This window comes from Microcaecilia unicolor, chromosome 3 (genome assembly GCF_901765095.1).
Source record: "Microcaecilia unicolor chromosome 3, aMicUni1.1, whole genome shotgun sequence".
Lineage (NCBI taxonomy): Eukaryota > Metazoa > Chordata > Amphibia > Gymnophiona > Siphonopidae > Microcaecilia > Microcaecilia unicolor.
The window spans coordinates 245,472,057-245,497,123 of record NC_044033.1 but is presented as its reverse complement, the minus strand read 5'-3'; the positions used below and the strand labels follow the sequence as shown (position 1 = coordinate 245,497,123).

Here is a 25,067-nt window from a genome sequence, read left to right as displayed (position 1 = left end):
CATGGAAGTCTTGGATCATACTATAATATGGGTGGATTTAGAATTGGGGACCACCAGGCTCCGCCAGAGTATGTGGAGATTTCCGACATATCTAAAAGAAGACGAGCAGTTTAGAGAATATCTCCAGCAGAGATGGGCATATTTTGTGGATACTAACGGGGGTCACATGCAAGAGGCACAATTATTTTGGGATACCTCCAAGGTGATGTTGCATGGGGATATCATTGCATTTCTGTGTGCGCGAGCCCGGAGAATCTCACAAGGGGTGATAAATTTAGAGAAGAAATATCAAGTAGCAAAGCGAGCATATTTGGCAGTACCTTGCCCGAGGAATAAGGAAGATATGTTAGATTCTATAGCAGCATTAAACGCTATGATACATGAGAGAACGAAGAAACACCTCTTTTATAGATCTTATTCATTTCATAAGTTTGGGAACAAATCTGGCAGGTTGCTGGCACGACTAACTAAGACCTGGGGGGGGGGGGGGGGGGCACAGATTCATTCCACTGTTGCAGGGCCCAGATGGAAGACAGACAAGTAAGATAGCAGAGATAGTACAGATTATGCAGGATTACTATGCGAACTTGTATGCTTTACCAGACCCTCAACAAGGGCCGCCAATAGAGGACTATTTAGAGGATTCAGGTATGCCCCGCCTTCTGCAGGAAGCATTAGATAAACTGAACGCCCTGTTGTAAGCTAAGGAATTACAAAAGGTGGTGAAATCGCTTAAACGAGGATCTGCCCCGGGCCCAGATGGCTTCGGGGCAGAATACTATCAACTTATGCTGCCCCAGATCTGTGGCGCTCTGTTGGATTTTTTCGAAGATTCTATCTCGCAGGGGAGGTTTTCCAGAGTTTCTAATGAGGCCTTGATTACTCTAATTCCAAAGATGGGCAAGCCTCCAGAACATCCGAGTTCTTATAGGCCGATCTTGCTTATAAATGTTGATTTGAAAATTTTAGCCAAAGTGCTAGCAGAACGACTGGCCCCCTTTGTAGCAGAGTTAGTGGGGGAGGGGCAGATAGAATTTGTCCAGGGCCGTCATTCGTGCATCAACGTGCGGAAGGTGTGTTTAGCAATTGCGCAAATTCTTTTTACTGCGACCCCTCTATTGTTGGTGAGTATCGATGCAGAGAAAGCTTTTGATAAGGTCAGGTGGGATTACCTGTTCTCTGTGTTGAAATATATAGGTCTCCAGGTTGGGTTTTACAAGCCATAAGAACGCTATACATGCAGCCTCGAGCCTCGCTGGTAGTAAATGGTATTCGATCAGCCTCCTTCTCAGTTGCATGTGGGACCCACCAAGGATGCCCACTCTCACCAATATTATTCCTTTTGTATTTAGAGCCTTTGCTGCAAACCATTCAGAGAGACCCGGAGATAGAGGGGATTACACTGCAGACGAAGGTACTAAAAACGCTAGCTTTTGCAGATGATGTGTTGGTGACCCTGACAGAACCTCAAACGTCCTTAACTCACTTGCTTAGTGCACTTATGGAATTTGGTTATTATTCTGTTTTTTCTTTAAACATGCAGAAATCGGTGGCGTTCCCGATTCAAGCACAGATACAAAAATCGTGGGAAGGCAGCTTCCCATTTTCATGGACAGAAGGTCCACTGAAATACCTGGGGGTTTGGATACCAGCTAACCTGACCAGCCTTTATGACCTCAACATTAAATCCTTGAGGGAGAGTACTGAATACACGTTGCGCGCATGGCAGTTGCTCCCTCTATCTCTGATGGGTCGAATAGCTCTATATAATATGATTTTAGTGCCCAAGTGGGTCTATGTGTTGCAAATGCTGCCCATATTCCTCACCTATAGAGATGAGCGACTATTGACACAGATGGTCACTCGTTATATTTGGCAGGGCAAGAGACCTAGAATGGAGGCTGCAAAGCTTTATTTACCACGATCTCAGGGTGGCCTGGGTTTGTTGAGTCTTAAATTGTTGTCAGTGGCGAGTAACATGCGTCATCTGTCAGACTGGTTTCGAAATATGAGTCATTTTTCATGCACAGTGGAAACACGTTTATTGGCCCCATCTCACTTTAGCTTTTGGTTACATACGTTGTCAATAGAGATGCGCATCCCGTTGCCTTTTAAGCCAATTCTATTGCCACTCCGGAAAACTTGGCGTTGGATCTGCCGCCATTATGGACTGTCGGCGGACTGTTCATTGTTGTTACCACTCCAGGGGAATGCGCACTTTACGCCGAGCAATACATCTGCCACATTTAATGACTGGGCTGCACATGGTATACGATATCTACATCAATTTTACTCGGAAGACGGAACCTTGAGGTCCTGGGATGATTTAACAACTGAGTTTGGGGCAATAAGAAGGTTAGCTATGCAGAGTTTCAATTGAATCACTATTTACGGTCATTCCCTCCTGCCTCAACTAACCCAGCCACCTGAGAAAGGTTAGTGTCAATTTTGGCGCTGGATGCTCGGCTAGCAGTTCCCTTAAAGTACTATCACGCCAATTTATGGGAGCATCTTGGGGATTATGAATATGCCCCATTGACCACCCAATGGAATAGGGAATTGAGATTACATATTCAAGCAGAACACTTGAGGGCATGCATATTGGATATCTCTAGAGTATCAGAGAGTGTGGCATTGAGGGAGACAGCATATACATTTTTTATGCGAATGTATATTTCCCCACACAGGGCTTGGAGAACAAAGATGAGAGCTGACAATAAATGTTTGAAGTGTATGGTGTCCCCGGCAGACCTGTCACACATGTTCTGGAACTGTCCAGGTGTTTTGGACTTCTGGAAACAGATTTGCAGTCATGTGTCGGGTATATGGGGGATCGCGTGGTGCCAGAGACCGATGTTATTATTGAACAAATTTCAATTTTCACAGTCCCCGCTGAAGGGGCTGAATTCTTTTCTCAAAAAAACAGTGCTCATAGGTAAAAAGGTCATTCTCCACTTGTGGATATCCGACAACTATCCGACTCTATCACAGTGGAGGGCAAGAATGATCTTCCTTTGCTCACTAGAGCGCAGAGCTATAGGGGACCTAGCCTCACCTAGGGGGGAAGGATTTTGTCGTACTTGGGCCCCATTTTGGGACTCTTTGACAGTGGCGGCACGGAGTAGAATTCTAAATTCTTAAGGCATGGTACAATAAGGAGAACAAAATGTATTGTTATCTTTATGGGACGGGGGAGGGGGGAGAGTGTACGATGGGTTGCAAGGGGGGGAGGTTGGAAAGGGTAGGGGGGGTGTATGTAGCCGTTAGGCCTGTAATCAGGATTTTCTTGTAGTAGTTACCATTGAAGGAAATGGATCTACCATTTACTAATGGGAAATTTTGTGAACATGCGGCAACAATCACAAAGGATGTAACATAATAAGAGGGAGAGGGAGGGAGAGGAAGGGGGGAGGGGCGGGATACGGATAAACAGAAAAGCTACTTGATGTTAGCAGGCCAATAGACAGCTTTTTTGTTGTACCAGTTTGGACTTTTTACTTCAATACTGTGTATGTATTTTCTGGGTACCTGTTAATAATAAAAAAGATTTAAACATAAATGCTCTGAATGTGAGAAATGTTTCAGAAGAAAAGCTAATCTTCAGCTACATAAAATGAATCACACAGGAGAAAAGCCTTTCAAATGTTCAGAATGTGATAAATGTTTTTGTCGTAAAAGTGACCTGAGAAAACATAAAATGATTCACATGGGACACAAAACGTTTAAATGTTCTGAATGTGATAGAGTTTCAATTGGAAAGCCCATTTGCAATTGCATAACTTGAAACATGAAGGAGAGAAACCATTTAAATGTTTTGAATGCAGTGGCGTAGCCAGACTGCCAATTTTGGGTGGGCCTGAACCCAAAGTGGGTGGGCACAAAATTTTCTCTCTACCCCCCTCCCCCAGCAAAATGTAGTCACACTCAGATACATTCATTCTTACTATCCATTCTTTAATTTCCTTCATCTACTTATGGCTTTTCATCTTTTTCTCACCCTTGTTCTCCCCATGCCCCTTCCTCTTATTCTCCAGTCTTTCACTACTCTCCTTTTCCATCTAGCAGCTCTCTTATTTCTCTCCCCATCCTTCCAGTGTCTCCCCCCTCTCTCTCCCCATCCTTCCAGTAGTCTCCCATCTTTCTTTCTGCATCCTTCCATCCAGTGTCACCTCTTTCTCCCTACCCTTCCATCCAGCGTCTTCCCTCTTTCTCTCCCCATCCTTCCACCCATCTACCCTCTCCTGATCCTTCCAGCTAATGTCTCTCTCTCCCTTCCTTCTAACCAGTGTCTATCTCTCTACCCTTTTCTGTTCAGTGTCTGTTTTCCCTTTTTCTCTCCCGATCCTTCCTTTTTCCCTCTATCTGTTTTCCCTCTTTCTCTCCCGATCCTTCCTTTTTCCCTCTTTCTCTGCCATCCTCCTATCTGTTTCCCTCTTTCTCTCCATCCTTCCGTTTTCCCTCTTTCTCTGCCATCCTCCTATCTGTTTTACCTCTTTCTCTCCCCATCCTTCCGTTTTCCCTCTTTCTCCCCAGTCCCCATCCTGCCATCCATTTTCCCTCTTTCTCTCCCCATCCTTCCGTTTTCCTTCTTTCTCCCCAGTCCCCATCCTGCCATCCGTTTTCCCTCTCCCGATTCAGGCCCACCAGCCCCAGCTACGAAAAGAAGAAGCGCTCAGCTGATTGAGCTGAGCGCCGCCACCAACGCTAAAGATGAGAAAAAATGTTTTTTAAAAAAAGCGTGGCACCGCAGGCAGCCTCGAAGCATTGGCTGCTGGCTCTGCAGGCTCCTTCCGTCTCTTACGTCACTGGCCCTGCTTCGCTCCAGGGGCAGTGACATAAGAGACGGGAGGAGCCTGCAGAGCCAGCAGCCAATGCTTCAAGGCTGCCTACGGTGCCGCGCTTTTTTTTTTTTTACATTTTTCTTGTTGTTAACGTTGGCGGCGGCGCTCAGCTCAGTCAGCTGAGCGCTTCTTCTTTTTGTAGCGCCGGCCCTGCTGCTCAACAGGAAAAGCAGCAGTGGCCGGCAATGGGAGCAATGGGAGTGGGCGGGCCAGAGCTGACAGGCCCACCCGTAGCTACGCCCCTGTTTGAATGTCAAAAATGTTTCAGGAGGAAAAAATGTTTTCAACTGCATAAAATGGCACATACGGGAGAGAAGCCATTTAAGTGTTTGGAATGTGATAAAAGTTTCTGTCGGAAAGCTAGCCTGCAACTGCATAAAATGGTTCATACAGGAAACAAACCATTTAAATGTTCTGAATGTGATAAATGTTTGAGATCAAAACAAAGCTTTGAACTGTATAAAATGTCTCCCTACCATCGCTTTTATTTTGTTTGGCACTTTTAATCAACGGAATACTCTTATTAATTCTCTGGCCTGTAGGTTTACCCTTAATTTTAAAAATGGCAGTGATCCAGAGGTTGTAGCAAATGACCTAAAGCTGTACAATTCTAGTGACTAATAGCAAAACAACTCAATGTAGTCAAAAACATTTCAGATGACACAAAGATGACTTTTGGTGTGGACAAATGTGTAGTTTCTTAAAGGCAAAGTTGAGAAAAAGTGGAAATATCCCTTTGACTGTAAGATAAGGGAACTTGAAAAGGAAGGTGTAATAAAAATATTTAGGAGATGAGGAAGGAGCAACAAACAATAATAAATCACTGAGAGAAAAGATGAGCAAATAATATTATAGCAGACTAAAAATGAGGATAAAACACAAGCCAGTAATCAGCTGGCAAATTCTGCACACTCATACAGTTTTGGAATTGTAAACTGGTCTCTTAAAGTCCTTGAACATCTGGATGTATGAACAAGAAAACTCCTTCATCCCCACAAGGTAATTTATAAGAATCAGTGGATGCCAAGACTGTACATTCCCCGAGTCAGAGAGGAATGGGTTTCAGAAATAGATTATAATGACTGAGCTATTCTTATAGGCCTTCATACTTGGTTAACAGTATTTTCAGGTCCAAATGCAGAAAAGGTGTTGAAATACGAAAGTAAACATTCAGAATCCATCTCCATCATTAAACTTAGACAAGTATTCCAATGAGTAGAAGGAATGAGTAAGAATTCACCGGTACCAAAAGAGCTGGAAGTGTTATTGTTGGATTATTTGTAGTAAATAATTAGCAGATTTTAGTACACACAGCTTCAGCTTTAGAAATGTTAATTTCTTTCTTCATCTCTCTCTCATTCACCCCTGAATAATTCACTGCTGAGTCACTTTAAAGTTGAAGTAACAAAACATCTGTTTACTCACAGTTTGTAGTTAGATTATAATCAGACAGGCTTATATATACATATTACTATACATTTGTATTATCAGCTCCTTCCATGTGCTTAGATGGTAATGGATGCTCACACCACCATAGATCCTCTCAGGTTAGGAGAGATCATGAGCTCCATGTGCTCCATGTGCTGCATCTGCTGCATCTGCTGTGTCTAACCCCCACAGGAAGTTGCATAGCTGTGTGACCTCTCTAAGTAATTCACATCAGAGGTCACAGAGTAATCACAGAGAAATAATAGGTGACAGGCAATGCATGTAAAATACAATTACATTCCAACAAACCCCTTCTCATGCATAACTGTCATGCAATTATTTATTCATACAAAGTCCAAGCTTTATACGCAGATTTTCAAAATGTTCTCTGGGTAACGGTTTGGTCATGATGTCAGCTGTCATCTCACTGGTGTGACAATAGTGTAGACTGATGACCCCTTCTTTTGCCAACTCTCGCACGTTGTGGTATTTCGTTGCGATGTGCTTGGTGCGTGACTGAACCTTGTCATTCTGTGACAGTCGGATGCAGCTCTGATTATCTTCCATTATCTGGATTGGTCTCTGTTCAGCTATTCCAAAATCCAGCAAAAGTTTTTCAATCCACATCAGTTCTCTGCACGCTTCCGATACGGCCACGTATTCAGCTTCTGTAGAAGACAGACTCACAATACTTTGTTTATGACTGGCCCATGAAATTTGTACATTTCCATACATAAACACATATCCACTTGTGGATTTATAATCAGAATGATCCCCTGCCCAATCTGAATCACAGTAACATATTAGTTTTGGATTACTATTGGCTGAAATCTTTAATTTACAATCAATGGTACCCTTTAAATACCTTACCATCCTTTTAACTGCAGTCCAATCTGATTTTGTAGGTGAGCTGACCCTTCTGCTCAAAATTCCTACTGCATTTGCTATATCAGCCCTGTATGTGGTAGCTAGATATAAAAGCTTACCTATGGCTGATCTATATTGGATGTTATCTGGTAAAGGTTCTCTTACTGTTTCATCCTTCAAAAAATCAGTGATCATGGGAGTGCTTACAACTTGGGCATCTTGCATACCTAAACTTTCAATAAGCTCATTTATTTTCTGCTTCTGGCTTAGAAGATAAGAACCATCATTTTGTTTCTCAATTTCTATACCAAGATAGTATGACACATTACCAAGTTCTTTTATCTCAACATTCTGATTTAAACACTTTACAATGTCCTTGTACTCTTGCTCACTTTCGCTTGCAATGAGCAGATCATCAACAAAAGCCAAAATGTATGCATATTGTCCATTTCTGCACCTAGTGTACAAACATTTATCTGCTTCACCTTGCTTAAATCCTAAATTTGTCAATATTTCATGCAATTTATCATTCCAACATTCTGCACTTTGCTTTAATCCATAAAGACCTTTGTTTAATTTACACACTAGCTGTCTTTGTTTTGTATTTATGAAACCTGTTGGTTGTTCCATGTACAAGTCTTCAGTTATATCTCCGTGAAGAAACGCTGTTTTCACATCAATGTGGTTGACTTGCATGCCTTTTGAGACTGCAATGCTCAGAAGTGTTCTTATTGTCGTGTGTTTCACTACAGGTGCAAACACTTCATCAAAATCTTCTCCATATTTTTGAAGATATCCCTTTGCGACTAATCTTGCTTTATACCTTTCCACTTTTCCTTGTGCATTCCTTTTTAACTTGAATACCCATTTGCATCCTATAGCTTTCTTGCCAGGAGGTAATTTTGTAAGAATCCAAGTATTATTTTTATCCAATGCATCAATTTCTTCTTGTGCAGCTTTATGCCATTCAGCAGCTTCTTCTGCTGGCATTTTCTCAATCTCATCCCATGTTAAGGGCTCTTGAGCTTCTGCTGACTTTGTTAGGTAAGACAGTCTTGGGGGTGGAACACCTTTGTTTTCCCTGGATGAGCGTCTGACAACAGGTTGGTCTGACCTTTCCGCATCCTCAAAATCTGAGAGTCCTTCTCCAATTGATTCCCCTTCTCCAACTGTACTGTCTTCTTCAATGATCCTTTCTGTGTCTGCTTCCTCTTCCTGTTCCTCGTTAGATACAGGTGAGTTGCTTTCAGACATCTGCCTTGGTATGGCATTTATATACACTGGCATGTCTATTATGGTTCTAGTTTCATATTCTGGATGATAAGGCTCATCTGGGATAATCCAGCCTTTATCAACCCTTTTGTTTTCATCAAAATATGTAACATGTCTTATGCCAACAATGCCAGTTTTCAGATTCAAAATTCTATATCCTTTGTGTCCTGGAGCATAGCCAACTAAAATGCCCCTTTCTGTTGTGGAATCCAGCTTATGCCTTCTTTGCTTTGGTACATGAGCATATGCTGTACTTCCAAATGTTCTTATGTGTGACAGGTTTGGCTACCTACCATGCCATGTCTCATGTGGTGTGCGCTCAGCGCCTTTAGTTGGCATTCTGTTTTGTAGGTACACTGCTGTGAGAATGGCTTCCCCCCATAGTCTTTTAGGGAGATTGCTATCTGACAGCATACACCTGGTCATTTCCACAAGTGACCTAAATTTTCTCTCTGCAACAGAATTTTGCTCTGGTGTATAAGCTACTGTTGTGATATGCTGAATGCCTTCTTGTTCTAGAAATGTGCGCATGCTTTGTGAAGTGAACTCACCACCATTGTCGGTCTGAAGAACCTTTGGTTTTCTTTCAAATTTATTGCTCACCATGGCTACGTATTTCTTCAGCATGTCTGTGACTTGACTTTTTTCTTTCAGCAAATAGACCACACAGTATCTAGAGAAATCATCCAAGAATATTAGCACAAATCTGTTATTTCCCAATGATGGGATATTAAACGGTCCACATAAGTCACTGTGTATTAAGTCCAGCACTTTATTACTCCTATTTCCTGTGTATGCAGGAAATGAGGGTCTCACACCTTTTTGAGTAACACAGTCTATGCATTTCTCCATTTTACCAGCATCTGCACTTATCTGAATGCCAGTGGCTAGTTGCTTACTGCGAAGATCCTGGATCACCTTAGAATCACGATGTCCCAGGCGGTGGTGCCAGATTTCCAGACTACATTTACCATCATTCTTCCTTACTTGCGCCATATGTGAGGCTTCACCTGAAATGTTCAGCTTATAAACATCATTATGCATAAAAGCTTCAGCATACACTTCATCATTTTTAGAGATTGTGCACTTACTGTTTTCAAAATGAATCACAAATCCCTTCTTATCTAATGTAGATACACTAAGCATATTGCAAACTGCTTGGGGAATATACAAGACATCACTTACAGGAATTTCTTTAACTTCATTAGACACTTTGCATTTTAAGAATCCAATTCCTTTTGCTTGGATCTTAGCAGTCCCTGCGTTTGCAGTTTTAAGAATACCTTCCTCTGGACACATTTCCTGAAAGAAATCTTTACAATTGGTTAAATGGCATGTGCTCCCCGAATCCAAAATCCAAGTACTTTCATTTGAATTATTATTTACCATAGTCAAAGATTTTTCTGCCATTAGAAAGCCCTTGTGTTTATCTTTGTCCTTCATACATTTCCTGGTTTGAAAATTCTTTAGTTCCATTGGCTTAGGTGAGCTAGAGGGAGTGTTTTGTGTTTCCTTACACCATTTAGATACATGTCCCTCCTTTCCACATGAGTAGCAAATCAGCTTGCCCTTGGGTGGAGTTTTCCCATAGCTCCGCCTTCCTCTGTTCTTTGCCAAGAAATTTGTTTCATTTCTCTCTGACTGACTTTGAGAACACATCTCCTCAGAATCATTTATTATGCATTCCTGCCTTAGTTTTGATGTTGCCTGTTCAAAAGATTGCCCTTCAATGGCCTCATTTACAGACCTAAAAACATCAAACTTCTTTGATAGTGAGGTAAAAAGAAATGCTCTTTTCAATGCATCACACATGGGAATTCCAGAAAGTTCTAACTTTTGAAATGAAGACATAAGATGCATAATGTGATCATTACATTTACTTTTATCCCTTAATTTGGTTTCATTCAACTCTGCTAACCAAATTGGTTGCTGCTTTGCATATGTAGTTGCATACATAGTTCTCAGTTTATATAAAATGTCCTTTGGTGTATCTTTTCCCTCCACTAATATGGCTTGTTTTTCTGAGAGAGCTTCTAGAAACATGCACTTCACATAATAGTTTGCATTGTCCCATTCAGCCATATTTTCAGCTGTTCTGTCTTGGTCTAAGCATATATTTAATCTTTTTGCTCGAAGGAGACATATGAATCTTAATTCCCACTGCCGATAATTAAACTCAGTTAATTTAGGCACCTTGAGAGAATAGAAAAATGGTGAATTTCTTCCCTCAGCCATTTTCTTAGCCTTCTGTCTGCTGTGTGGGGGGAGAGAGAGACAGACTGAATCTTTCCTTTAAAACTTAAGAGAAAAATGTGGCCTTTTTTTTCTGCCTGGTAATATTTCTCTTCTTTTTCAATTCCTGGCCCTGGGCCCATAACCCTTTTGTTGGATTATTTGTAGTAAATAATTAGCAGATTTTAGTACACACAGCTTCAGCTTTAGAAATGTTAATTTCTTTCTTCATCTCTCTCTCATTCACCCCTGAATAATTCACTGCTGAGTCACTTTAAAGTTGAAGTAACAAAACATCTGTTTACTCACAGTTTGTAGTTAGATTATAATCAGACAGGCTTATATATACATATTACTATACATTTGTATTATCAGCTCCTTCCATGTGCTTAGATGGTAATGGATGCTCACACCACCATAGATCCTCTCAGGTTAGGAGAGATCATGAGCTCCATGTGCTCCATGTGCTGCATCTGCTGCATCTGCTGTGTCTAACCCCCACAGGAAGTTGCATAGCTGTGTGACCTCTCTAAGTAATTCACATCAGAGGTCACAGAGTAATCACAGAGAAATAATAGGTGACAGGCAATGCATGTAAAATACAATTACATTCCAACAGTTATGACCTGGTAGTAGTGAGCCCCTGTGCCCTGACTGAGCACGGCAGAGATGGAGTGACACTGCACTCGGTCAGGCAGCCAGACAACCCCTAGCTTCACCTGGGAAGTAACCACCGTTCACCAGGAGTTGAGCCACCAGCTGCAGGTGGCCACCAGGACTTCTGGAACCAGTGGGGTTGCACAGCCGCTGACCAGGCTGGCAGGAAACAGACACAGTCCAGAACTAGTACTCCAACAGGCAAAGAATAGTCAAAATCAGTCCAGGGTCAAGGCAGGCAGCAAACAAGCATAATCTGAGAAAACAAGCCCAGGTCCGGTACACAGGAAAACAGGAAACAGAAGTAGTCGGCGATGTTGTAGGAGGCGGAAGGCCTCCAATTATTTAATATACAGAATTAATTCCTCATATTTTTTGGACAGAGAGAAATGAAGATTCCTTTCTTTCTAATCATGGGAAAAGCTTGCTGGAATAGCAATTACTCTCTACCCCTCCTCTTGTCAGGTCAGGTGATTAAACCTGATTGCCCACGATCTCTCCCATTGAATATGGTCAGGCCACAGGGAGCTCAGGAGACAGAATTCTTTCCCATGCCCTTTGAAGTAAGGCTACTTCAATCCAGGAGAGAATTACTCTTTTTATTGTAACTATAAGAGGACATACACATAACACTTGCAGAAGACATCTTTCTGTCTAAAACAAAAGATCAATACTGTATCTCACAAAGGAGAGGCAATTGAACTTCTCTGAGAAGCAGACTACTGGAGCCTCTTGTAGCTTTCTTTATTATGCATTTCCTTGTAAAACAAGAGAAACTATGTTATGACATAAATACAGAGGCTGGGCTATCAGGTGAGAAATATATCACATCTGAAAGGAAACAGTTTAACTCTTGTCTCCACTTTTAGAATAAGGATGTAGGAGAAATACTAAGATAAAAGATCAAAGGTTCTGAGAAATATATTCTTGTGTGAGAAAAGCTGTAAAGATGAATAGAAGAGATATAATATCCAAAACATTTGGACAAGAGACCAACTGCATCTTCAAAGGAAATATAAACAGATGCTATGTATTTCTTTATTGCCAGGAGATCCTGACTGACTGTAAGATGCTAATTAAGGGGGTGAGAGAAACCCTCCTCCTTCTTGTGCTCCTTTTGTATTGAAAGGGAAAAGAAACCCTATATAATATTTCTCTGCCAGAGAGGAGGTTGGTCAGTGTGCAGCGCTCTTGGCCTCACACCAGAGAACTGAGAGACTGCCCTGACCACTTTCCATTGTAATTTCATTTCTGTATATGTACTCATTTCTGTCCTATTCTAGACTATACCTATAACTATTTCTTATTATTTATCCTAAATCTCTGGATAAAGAAATAAACCAGTGTTACCCCGAGAAGCGCTTCTTTTGGTTCCTTTTTCTGTTTCTTTTGTTATTGTTTTAAGCAGGCTTAATCAGCTGTCAGAGTTTCTAAAGATACCAATTGAGAGGATTGTTTTGCGTGAGTAGTGCTGGCTGTGTAACGGCTCTGAAGCGCAGCACGAAAGGCGCGAACAGCACTCCGACAGCAGCTCCTCAGAACAATTGAGGACGATGCAACAAAGGACTGGAGGCAGGGCTTTAAATAGAGCAGGAATCAATCCTAAACTTGTGCTTCTGAAACCAGATGGCTGCCCCCATCAGCAGAGATGCCTACGTCCAAATATGGGCTTCCTTCCTGACCTCGTTACTCCAAGATGGCTTCCCGGGGCCTGATCTAACCAAGATGGCTGCAGCCATTGATCCAACCCAGATGACGGCTGCCAGAAATAGGAAACAGAAACAGACCCTCCTTCCTTCCTGGAGCTAAAGCAACACCAAGATGGCCGGCTATCTTCGCCGGACCACAACTTGCCGGCGAATCGGCTGTGCAGGCCTGGCATCAGGTGAGGAATGTAACAGGAAGCAACAGAATCTACAAATGAAGAGAAAAAAACTCTTCAAGGAATTAGATCAGCAGATGAGGAAAAGTAAAGTACTGTGAGAAATACAAAGTGTTACTCCAGGAGCCATTTGTCGATCAAAATCGGATACATGAATGGTTAAATAGAACAGAAACCTAAGGATCAGCAAGTGCTATTTGCAGTCCAGGACAAGAATGCTTACAAGAAATATTTTTAAAACCTGGTACAACAGACATTTGTAGATTCTGGCACAAAGAGTTGGAAACAGTCATTCATTTCATAGCTAGCTGCAAAGTTATGATGGAAGAATTTCTTTACAGAAAGGCACAACGAGGTGGCAAGTCTCACCCATTGGAAACGTTGTAAATATGGCAACATTGCTGTACCAGGAAGGCACTTGGGTCATGGACCTAAAAGAATAATGGAAAGTGAATATTGTTATCATAACTGAGAGCCTTGGTTCAAGGCCTGAGACTTTGGTTCAGGATCTAAAATGAGAGAAAGGGGAAAGTGAATGGGACTTATATACTGCCTTTCTGTGTTTTTTTCAACTACATTCAAAGTGGTTTACATATTATATACAGGTACTTATTTGTACCTGGGACAATGGAGGGTTAAGTGACTTGCCCAGACTCACAAGGAGCTGCAGTGGGAACTGAACCCAGTTCCCCAGGATCAAAGTCTGCTGCACTAACCACTAGGCTACTCCTCCTCCTTACAGGTCCATGACTAACCTGAACTTCAGTGTGACTGATCTGTTGTGACATTCTGATGCAGCAGCATGAGGAATGGGCATAAGTGGAAAAACAGAGTAACATCGTTTAGCAACATTGTGGTCACAGATGTTTTGGTGAAAATAGAACAAGATAACTCCTCAGGAAGATGACTCACGTCTTCCAGTAAAAGCTAGTCTATTATTAAGCTTTTCCAGTAAATACTAATCAACTCATTACCATAACCAATCACTGTTAACCATTATATTAGAATATCCAATAGATGGGATTGTTGTCAGATTGTCTATCCACCTTATAATCGAAAGTGATGGGTGCCCATATTTTGACCCAAATCGGGAGATGGGCGTCTTTCTCCCTTGGGCGCCCAAATCGGTATAATCGAAAGCCGATTTTGGGCATCTTCAACTGCACTCCGTCGCGGAAATGGACAAAGTTGACGGGGGAGTGTCGGAGGCGTGGTAAAGGCGGGACTGGGGCATGGTTATCGGCCGAACAGAAATGGGCGGCTTTCGCTGATAATGGAAAAAAATAGCCGTTTTCAGCGAAAATTTAGGGCACTTTTTGGACCCTTTTTTTTCACGAACAAGTCCCAAAAAAGTGCCCTAAATGACCAGATGACCACTGGAGGGAATCGGGGATGACCTCCCCTGACTCCCCCAGTGGTCACTAACCCACTCCCACCACAAAAACAAGACCTTTAAAAACTTTTTTTCCAGCCTGTATGCCAGCCTCAAATGCCATACCCAGCTCCATCACAGCAGTATGCAGGTCCCTGAAGCATTTGTTAGTGGGTGCAGTGGACTTCAGCCAGGTGGACCCAGGCCCCCCCCCCCCCCACCTGTTACACTTGTGCTGGTAAATGGAAGCGCTCCAAACCGCACCCAAAACCCACTGTACCCACATCTAGGTGCCCCCCTTCAGCCATAAGTGCTATGGTAATGGTGCAGAGTTGTGGGCAGTGGGTTTGGGGGGGGAATTGGGTGGCTCAGCACCCAAGGGAAGGGAGGTATTTAAAAAAATTTTAAATTGTTACAAGTGCCCCTAGCATGTGAGGAGGATCAGTGCACTACGAATCCTGGCCCCTCCCATGACCAAATGCCTTGCGTTTGTTTTTGAGCTGGGCGCCTTCGGTTTCCATTAATCGCTGAAAAACGATACTGCCCAGCTCAAATCCGCACAAATCCTAGGCATTTGCCCGGCACAAACCATATTATCGAAAAAAAGATGGACGCCCATCTTTTTCGAAAATACGGTCTGTCCCGCCCCTTCACGTACCCGTTCTCGGAGATAGACGACCATGGAGATGGGCGTTCGCGTTCGATTATGCCCCTCCACGTATGACCTGTTATGTTAATGAGCGTATATAAGTGATTGTACTTCCTGCTTCAATGGAGAGAGACAGCCACAGCTGTTACCTTTGTACAAGCCGGGCTGCTCTCTCACATGAGAAACCAATCAATTGTATCTGAATTGGCAAGTAATCCAATTGCTTTCTCATAAGTAGCCTTGAGTCTTTTATATCTACTAATTAGCTTTGGCTGGTAAAATAAAACATTAGAGACTCAGACCCAGAGAACACTTATGTGTAGCTGTGGTACTATATTCCCATAACCAATTGATTGTACATGCAGCTTGTATATTCTTTGGAGTCTCAGATTTAGAAGTAAATTCATGAAGCAATATTCTGTACTCCCAGTGAGATATCACTGATCTGCTAATTATACAAATACTTGATAAGGTATCTAATAAAGAGCAAACTGATGCAGCCTTGAGTAATTTATTTATTCCTAGATATTTGTGGGTGGACCACTATAATAGGAGTGATAAATACACCCTAAAAAATACATTGGTGACTCGCGGCATATACTGGTCTTTTATTACTCTAAATTATGGAGAGTCCTTTGCCATCCCATTTTGTAAGTAATGGAAATCTTGTAGAAGTACTTTGGTGATAAGAGGGTGTATTGCTTCGGTATTGCAGCCTGCTCACTTGATCACCACAGACTGTTCACAGAATAAAATACTACAGATTCTTTTAGATTCGTATTGGGTAAATGAAATTCTTTATTTGCACTTTAATTGGAGAGTGTATAAGTCATTATTGTTACTGCATCACAATAAGAAATGCACACACTAATCGAGTACATTACTAAAGGAAGGCTATAGAAAAGTAAAATAAGATATTTATATATATACATACATCATCATCACTGGTCAGGAATTACATCATTCAGGCCCTTATCTCAGCTGGGAGGCTCGTTGCAGCGAAAGCCTGAAGCGTCCAGACCAGGAACAAGTCTTTTCTGCACGATGCGTCCACCCACAGAATGAGCCCCAAGGCTCTGCTGCAAAAAGCCCCCTTTTTATTAAGCTAAAACCTATCCAGGTACGTGAGGATTCAGTCATATGCTCTCAGTTCAGGCAAACAAACCACTGGCCAGGTGGGTTATCTGCCAGACTTCAAACATACCCCGCCTCCCTCCTGCACAAGCTGACTTCAGAGACATTTCAACCTGTTCTGGAGATGTGCCTTATCTCATACATTGTTCATTGAGATATACCAGGAAAGTCACTTTTGGGTCAAACACAGGGGATTTTAAAAAGGTATTATCGATTAAAGCAAGACTGAAAAGCAATTTTTAATATTTTCCATCACAGAGGGGTCCCTAGAACTTTGGAGTGGTCGAAAAAGACTAGCCATTAAGAGATATATGATACGAAGAAGATAAGTGAAAGAGTTGTGCAACATTGGTAAGTAACATCTTTAAATTGTTTATGATTAAATATGCTTGGTCCTATGTTTATACTCTTAGCATAGGTGTTTCAAAAGAGCAGAATAACAAAAACCCAGGATTGGTCCTACGAACTGATCAGCCGTAGGTGTTTTAAAAGATCCGGGTATTCCTGGTTGGTCTTAAGTCTCATTTGTTAGAATGGGTGATTCGAAAGGCTGGGAATATTTGAAGTAATAGTTGGTCCTGGTTTTAAATTGATTGACTAGGTGTTTAAAAGACTAGCTGCATATTAAGATTCACTAGTTGGTCCTATAGAATAGGTGTTTAAAAAAACAAAACAAAAAAGAGGTCACGTGATGCACAGCTAGAGAGCGGGTGTTGTCGTGCTCCCACCTCCCTCACGCCTGTTTTTGCCCCAAAAAACCTTACATTTGCCGCTTTGGTAAGCGGAACGTAAACTAAGGGAGAGTGGATAGCGTGGAGAGTCGCTGGAGGAAAGTGGGAAGCCAGAAGGGCAGGCGATGGCCGCTAAATCGGCGAAGAAGGACGCGACATGGAGTTGCGCTGCTGAAACAAAGATGGCGGATGGAGAGGGAGAGGGCCCGAGATCGGTAAGCTCCGCGTGGGCAGCGGAGGTGGCAGCGGAGGTCTCGGCTATGTTGGGCACCTCGGTGGACACCAAGCTGCAGAAGATCACAGAGCAGTTAGGAGGCATCGATGCAAAGCTGGAGAACATACAATCGGAGTTCTCCCTCTATAAGCAGAGGCTCTCAGATGTGGAGGATCGAGTCCAGCAGCATAAGACCACACAACAGGACTTGAAAAGCAAAGTGGAAAGACTGGAAAGTAAATTAGAGGATCTGGAGAACTGGGCCCGCAGAATTAACATCAGAATGTTAGGTCTGCCTGCTTAGGCATTCGGTGGCCCAACTGTTTGGGGAGGCTAAAGGGGGCGGGGTTAGGGGTGGGGCCAGGGTGGAGCTTAAATCCATAATTGTCTGATAACACGCAGAAAAAATAAATAAAAATAAAAGTCACGGGGGTCACGTGATGCTTGCGAGCTGAGCGGACGTCTCCAGCTCGGGCTCCGCTCCCACTGCTGAAAAAAACCCCGTTTTTGTGCACTAAAACCCCCCGAGCACGCCGCAGGAACAGCTGAGGGGTACCCGCTTCTTACCGGCGATAATCGGAGAGCTGAATAAGCGCTGGCGGTGAGAGGGAGCGGTATTATGCCCGTAAAGACACAGCGGCAGAGTAAGCAACACGTGGCCATGGCGAGTCCCAAGATGGCGGACAAAACAGAGCCCGCGGGGATCCTGACCCTGCCGACCACGGCGATTCAAGAAATCACACAACAAATCACTGCGAGCTTAGATGAAAGGCTAACTAAAATACAGACCTCAGTGGACTCCATTAAGGATGCGATGAAACGTCAAAATGCCAGACTGCAGCAAGCGGAGGATCGAATTTCCCGCCAAGAAGATAGATCGGAGGAGATGCAGGCTCGAGTGGAAACGATGGAAGTGCGCCAGGCCCAGCTTTCCCAGCAGATTGATGATTTGGAAAATCGTAGCAGGCGCAATAACGTCAGAATTATCGGCCTGCCAGAAGCGGTTAAGGATGCTGAACTGCGGAATTTAGTTGAACATTGGCTGCCTGACCAGCTGGGGCTCCAGTCGGCAGACACGAGGATGCTGGTCGAGAGGGTCCACAGAGTGGGGTTCCAGCGCGAGAAGGACACGCGCCCGAGACCAGTAATTGCGCGCATCCTTAATTATGCTGATAAAGAAAAACTTTTCCAGGCTTATCGCAGCAAGAAAACCTTGGGGTATGATGGCCACAAGCTTTTGTTGTTTCAAGATTTCTCTGCACGGGTTACAGAGCAGCGAAAGAAGATGGGCCCTCACTGCAAGAGACTGTTTGATAAGGGGGTGCGTTTTGCCCTCCTATTCTCGGCAAAGGTGAGGATCCTCCACGACAACAAAACGTTATTCTTTACGGACCCTAAAGAGTTGGAGGCCTTTGTCAGGCGCCTGCCGTGAGGAGTTCTTCAGGGAGCGTGATTTGAAGGCCAGGACTGAACTGAGAAAATGGGCTTCTTGGAGTTTGTGGCAGATGGCACGTAAGCATTGGGGGCCCCGTGGATAAAGGAACTATATTAGCAGCCCAGGGATGATGTGGCCTCTGCGGTTTTGTGGACGCTTCAAGTTGCCGCTTGCACATATCAACGGGTGCCTTAAACCTGTGGGTGGTAAGGGGGAGCACAGTTACTCTAAGTTGTTTTTCTTAATGTTTTCTTTAACTGGAGCCATGCGCTGTAAGGGAGGAGGCCGGGGCTGGAATAGGGCGCCGGCACCTGGACTATGAAGATGGTATTGTTCTGTTATACAAAGTATGGCTCCAGCCAATGCATTGATAGTTGAAAGTTATATTGGTTGCATTGTCATATAGTTTACTACGAGACTGTGTATAAGTTTTAGGAGGAGATATAGGGGTTTTTTCTCTTTCTTCTTATTTCTATTTGTTGTCAAGGGGGCGGAGCCACGGGCGAGCGGTTACTGGTGGGTTATAGGAGGGAAAATAGCTCCTGGGTGGGGGTTCGGGAGGGAAGGGGGGAGGGGGGAGGAAGGGGGAGTATGGATGTGTAAGAGGGGAGGGTTGGGGGGTGGAAGGAAGAGAGGGAGTGGAAGGTGTGTGTGTGCAGGGTAGGGCGGGGGGGGGGGGGCTGGGGGGAGTTTGAAAGATATGCGAACCTTGAAGCCTAAAATTGTGGTTAGCCTAAGTGAAGCAGTCAGACGCAGCATATGTTTGTTGATGAATGTTGGGTGGCCGGACGATTGGCGCAACTGTTCCCGCAGGCTATGCTGGGAGGCTTGTGAGAACATTCGTCAAGAATTGAGTGCTAGAATTTGTGCATGCTTAAAATATGGTTAATTTAAAGATCATCACACTTAATGTTGATGGGATCCATTCTCCCATCAAGCGTACAAAAATACTCTCCTGGTTGTCTAAAGCGGGGGCAGAGATTGCTTATTTACAAGAGACACATCTGTCAGCGGCAGAACATCAAAAACTCAAAAGGGGATGGGTGGGGGAGATGGGATATTCCTCCTACAATGCAAGACAGAGAGGGGTGGCTATTTTGATACATAAAAGACTCCCCTTTATTGTTCACAAAACAGTAGCTGACAGAGATGGGAGGTATGTCTTGGTTTTGGGAGAACTTTGGGGACAAAAACTTTTACTTTGTAATGTGTACGGGCCCAATGTATACTCCCATAAATTTTTCTCCGAGTTGGTGGCCAGGGTGGTCGCCTACTCTGAATATCAGCTGATTGTAGGGGGGGATTTTAATGTTGTAGCGGACCCCTCAATTGACTGCAAGCCAGCGAAATGTAAGGGTGGGAATTGGGAGCACAAAGGGGTGAATTTTGTATGTAATCAGACGGGGCTGGTGGATATCTGGAGGCTACTGAACCCACAGCAGGAGGAGTTTACGTTTTATTCACATCCTCATGGGGTTTATTCTAGATTGGACTACCTCTTGGTGGACCTCTCCCTGTCTGCTCGGATTTCTAGAGCGCAAATAGTAAATCATACCTTAAGTGACCACCAGGCCGTGGAGATAGTTATCCCGTGGTGTGCGGAGCCGAGCGAGCGGGTGTGGAGGTTCTCCCCTCTGTTAAGCACTGATAGAGGTTTTCAGGAGTATATGCGGGCTAAGTGGGTGGAGTATCAACAGCACAATCAGACATCAGATGTGAGCTCGGGGACATATTGGGAAGCTTCCAAGGCTGTTATGAGGGGGCACATCATAGCATACGCGGCAGGCGCAAAGAAGAAGAGAGAGGCGGATTTGTTGCGCCTGTCTCAAGAATATCACCAGTTACGCCGGAGGCACGTTTCTCAGATGAACGAGGACAATAAGCTTGCCCTGAAGCAGGTTAAACAGCAGATAGATGAGATCTTGCGACAACGGGCTGAAAGGGATATATATTACCAGCGGTTCCGACTTTTTAAATGGGGTAACAAGGCAGGCAAGTTGTTAGCCAATTTGGTGCGGCCCTCGCGAAAGAGACAGATTACATCCATTATTCAGGATGAGCAGGGGAAGTCATACACTACAGAGTCCAAAATTGAACAACAATTTGTGGATTTCTATAGTTCCCTGTACAGGGCCCGAGATTTTGACCAGACCAAGTATGAGGATTTTTTTCAAGGATTGCGGCTCCCACGCCTGGATGGGGAGCAGCTGGCCCATCTGAATGCCCCCATTTCGGAGCAGGAGATAAGGGAGGGCATAGGAGCCCTGAAGCTGACTAAGGCCCCTGGGCCTGATGGCTTTGGGCCTGAATATTATCGAATCATGGCAGACCTGGTGACACCACCGATGAGGACCTGGTTTAGTGATCTGGTTGACAGGGGGGAGCCTCTGCAGCGTAATGAGGCCCATGTGGTGCTTTTACCGAAACCAGGGAAGGATGTGGCCAGGGTGGGGTCTTACCGACCAATTTCGCTATTAAATCAGGATGTTAAAATCTTGGCGGCTATCCTAGCCAGGCGTCTGAACCGGGTCATACATACTTTAGTACATGAAGACCAGGTGGGCTTTGTGCCAGGGAGGCAAGCCTCTATGAACATCATACAAGCCTTGATGGCCATCCATGAGTGTAAGAGGACGGAAGGCCCGGCGGCTATAGTAGGGCTGGACATGGAAAAGGCCTTCGACAGTATCTCATGGGACTACTTGTTTAGGGTGCTGGAGCAGTTCGGGATTCGTGGGGCCTGCTCTGAATGGATCCGGGCACTTTATGCCAATCCTTCTGCACGATTACAGATAAATGGGAAGCTTACTGATTATTTTACAATTCAACGGGGTACAAGGTAGGGGTGCCCCCTTTCGCCGCTTCTTTTTGTGCTGGCTATAGAGCCTTTGGCTGCAAAGATCCGTGGTAGTGAAGAGGTCCGAGGTATTCGGGTAGGGGGTAGGGAGCTGAGGGTGAACCTCTTTGCAGACGACATTTTATTATATGTTGCCCATGCCCCAAGGGATTTGGAGAAGGCACGCTCTGTGGTTAGAGGCTTCGGGGATATCTCAGGACTCAGAGTTAACTATACTAAGTCGGAGCTGCTGCCCATGACGGATACTCAGGGGGCGAGGGGGATGGTGGGGCTTCCGATACAACCGGTGGCAGGGGCAATGAGATATCTGGGCATCTATTTAAGTACTAACAGAACTACATTTTATAGGAAAAATGTGATAGATGCTCTGGACAAGATCAAGAGTTTGTGTGACAGATGGAGGGACTTGCCCCTTTCGCTGATGGGCCGAATAGCATTAGTAAAGATGGTGTTGCTTCCCAAGATTTTATACCCGATACAGGCTGCACCGATCTGGGTTCTCAGACGGGAAGAACGCATGTTCCGGTCCCTTATTAGGACTTTTATATGGAGGGGGAAGGGGGCACGAATAGGGGTCTCCAAATTATGCCACAACAAAGACCGAGGGGGTCTGGGATTACCGGACTTACGCCGGTACAACGTAGCGGCGTTAATGTGCCTTATTTATGAGGGAATGGGAGGGAGCAATCGCTTCTTGCCTAGAGAGGGACTAGGAGACTGGAGTCACCCGTGGACTTTTCTTAATTTGCTGCATGTGGGATCGAGTAGTGACTCTTGTATGTCACACAAGCTGGCTTTCTTACGACCCTTACGGAGAGCTTGGATGTGGTGGAGAGGTCAGCAGCGGCGCTCCTCGGATGCCTCACCATATTTGAGTATAACGGGTAACGCGGCATTCCTGGCGGGCATGGGATTCTCTATTTTTTCTAAGTGGGCAGATTTAGGCTGCAGGATACTGGGACAATTTTTGGAGGAAGGGTCGGGCATCTTCTTGTCCTTTGAACAAGTTAAGGCACAGTGGGCCGTACCGAATAACAACTTATTACAGTACTTGCAGGTTAGACACTACTGGTCTACTATACAGGCACAACACGGAGGTGGTTGGCTTTGGGGCCCCTTAGATAAGATTTTGTTACGTATATCCACTAAGGTTAATAGTTTATCTACTTGGTATAAGATCCTAACAACGAATGGGCAGTGGGGGGATATGGAACAGCTGGTAATGCGCTGGAATGAGGAAGTAGGATCTAGGTACACGGAAAAGGAGTTTGGGAAACTTTTCACTAACCTGTATACGATGGTTAGAGCTGTCGACCTGCAGGAGACACAATACAAGATCCTCCATAGAGCATATATCTCTAGAGCAAAGGGGGCAGCCATAGGACTCTGGACAGATGACAGATGCCTTAAGTGCAAGACTGAGGGGGGAACCCTTATACACTCTTTCTTGGAATGCTCGGCTCTATCACTGTGGAATGTGGCTTTTCAATTATTGGCTGCCGTGTTGCAGCGGGAATTGGAGTGGGACTATGCAACTTTACTGTTAGGGGATCAGTCATTATTGGTGGCCCAGGGACTGCGATATCCACAGCATCGATTTGTGTATGTCTCTCTGCTGCTGGTTAGGAAAACAGTTTTGCATTTTTGGATATCCCCGGAGCCCATACCTGCAGAAGCTTGGAAGGCAAAAATGAGGGAAGTAGGCAAATATGAGAGTCAGATCTACAGGGGATCCCCCAAACTGGCCAATAGACAGTACGCTTACATATGGGCTTCATGTTTAAACATCATGGGCTAAGGTTTCCATGATAGAAGGAGGGGAGGGGGGATAGGAGGAAGGGCATGGGTAGATGGGTGCATGGAGTACGAATGTTGTGATGGGATGTATATGCATGATGGTTTGCTAGTGTGTGAAAGTGTAAAACAGGGGGGTTATAAAAGAAAACTCAGTATGGAATGCATCTCACCTTTATGACAGTGCTTCATTGTTTTGTTGAATTTTGTATCAGTATTGGTGTGCAGAGTGACCTAGATGATGTTTTTTCTGCTTTTTATGAGTGTATTGTGTACTGAAGAAGTTAAAAAATACAATTAAAAAAAAAAAATAAAAGTCACAATTAATACCTTTTATTGAATTTAGATATTAGATATGTATCATATGTCAAAGAATAAAGTGGTTGCTCAAAGCATATTCTAAACACAATCGCTCAACTGCAAAACACGATGCACAACTTTGTCCAAAAACACACTCAGAACCTTACTGTACCATAAATATTACACTGGGCAGAGCCTAATACATCAATATACCACCCATATGGAAAATGCAGACCGTCAACAATATGAAACAAGGGATCATATCATCACAATTCTCATGCAGAGCCACAAAACACCCTAATTCATGTTTAATGTGGGATAAAATGCCATAAATAAGTAAATAAATATAAACTTTTAATGTTGAGCACCTGATTCTCAAAGTGGACATATTCCAAACACTATAATGAAAATAAACTGATCTTTTCTACCTTTGTTGTCTGGTGACTTTTTCTGATCATGCTGGCCCAGTATCCGTTCTGCTGCTATCTGTCCTCAGTGCAGGTCAGGAAGTCATCCTCGTTAAATATCTCCCTGGCAACCCAGGACACCTCCAGCCAACCCCCCCTGCTTTCCCAGCAGTAAGGTAAACAAACCATAAACCAATTTCTACAACTGCTAGAGGGCTTTCACTGCAGCTCCTGCTGTGAGGATGGAGGTAAATCAACAATTTAATCCCCTCAGAGCAGCTGGACTCCACAGCTGATCCATTCTGCTGCAGCAGGGGGGAGGCTTAGCCTCTCCAAGCCTCTTATACCGGGCGCCTATGCCTGCCTGAAAAGATTAAAGATTCAGAACTAAGAGACTTTTTGGAAAGCTGGCTCCCTAAAATTTTAAAGTTGCAATCGCTGGCTGGGCCCTTAAGAGTGGAGCGCGCTCACCGGCTGGGGCCTGGAAACCCGAAAGACCCGCGCCCCCGAATGGTTATCTTCAAAGTCCTGAATTTTGCTCATAAGCAAGAAATTTTCAGAGCCTTTCGGAAAGCTGGGACTGTACAATATGAGAACGCTACGGTGTGTTGCTTCCAGGACTTTTCGGCTGGGGTGTCGATGCAGCGTCGAGCTTTTCGTGAGGTATGTCAACTGTTATTTACCAGGAAAATACAGTTTGCTTTGTTATACTCAGCCCGTTTAAAGATCTGGCATGATGGGAAGCAGACCATGTTCTCCTCGGCGGCAGAGGCTCTGAAATTCGTGAAGCGAGATTTGGCGGCTGAAGGATCAGCGTGAGTTGGTGTATGATGGGCTGCTGGAGAGGTGCTGAGGATGACGGTTCCTGGAGACTGCAGTGGAGCTGAACAAGTAGGATGTTTTTTTTTTTGCATACTCAATGGCTCGGGGAGCTGCAGCTTCTTAAAGGACTGGGGAATTGTCCAGTCAGAAAAGGCGTCCGAGGAAGACTTGAT

General features: G+C 44.2%; 1 protein-coding gene across 1 annotated transcript in view; it reads right to left on the bottom strand.

The window, feature by feature from the left end:
• LOC115464549 overlaps positions 1–25,067 on the bottom strand; it is a 371,428-nt gene that overhangs the window by 311,577 nt on the left and 34,784 nt on the right. The window contains 1 exon segment of the mRNA XM_030194915.1: positions 13,549–13,610. Coding sequence (XP_030050775.1) covers positions 13,549–13,610 — 62 coding nt within the window.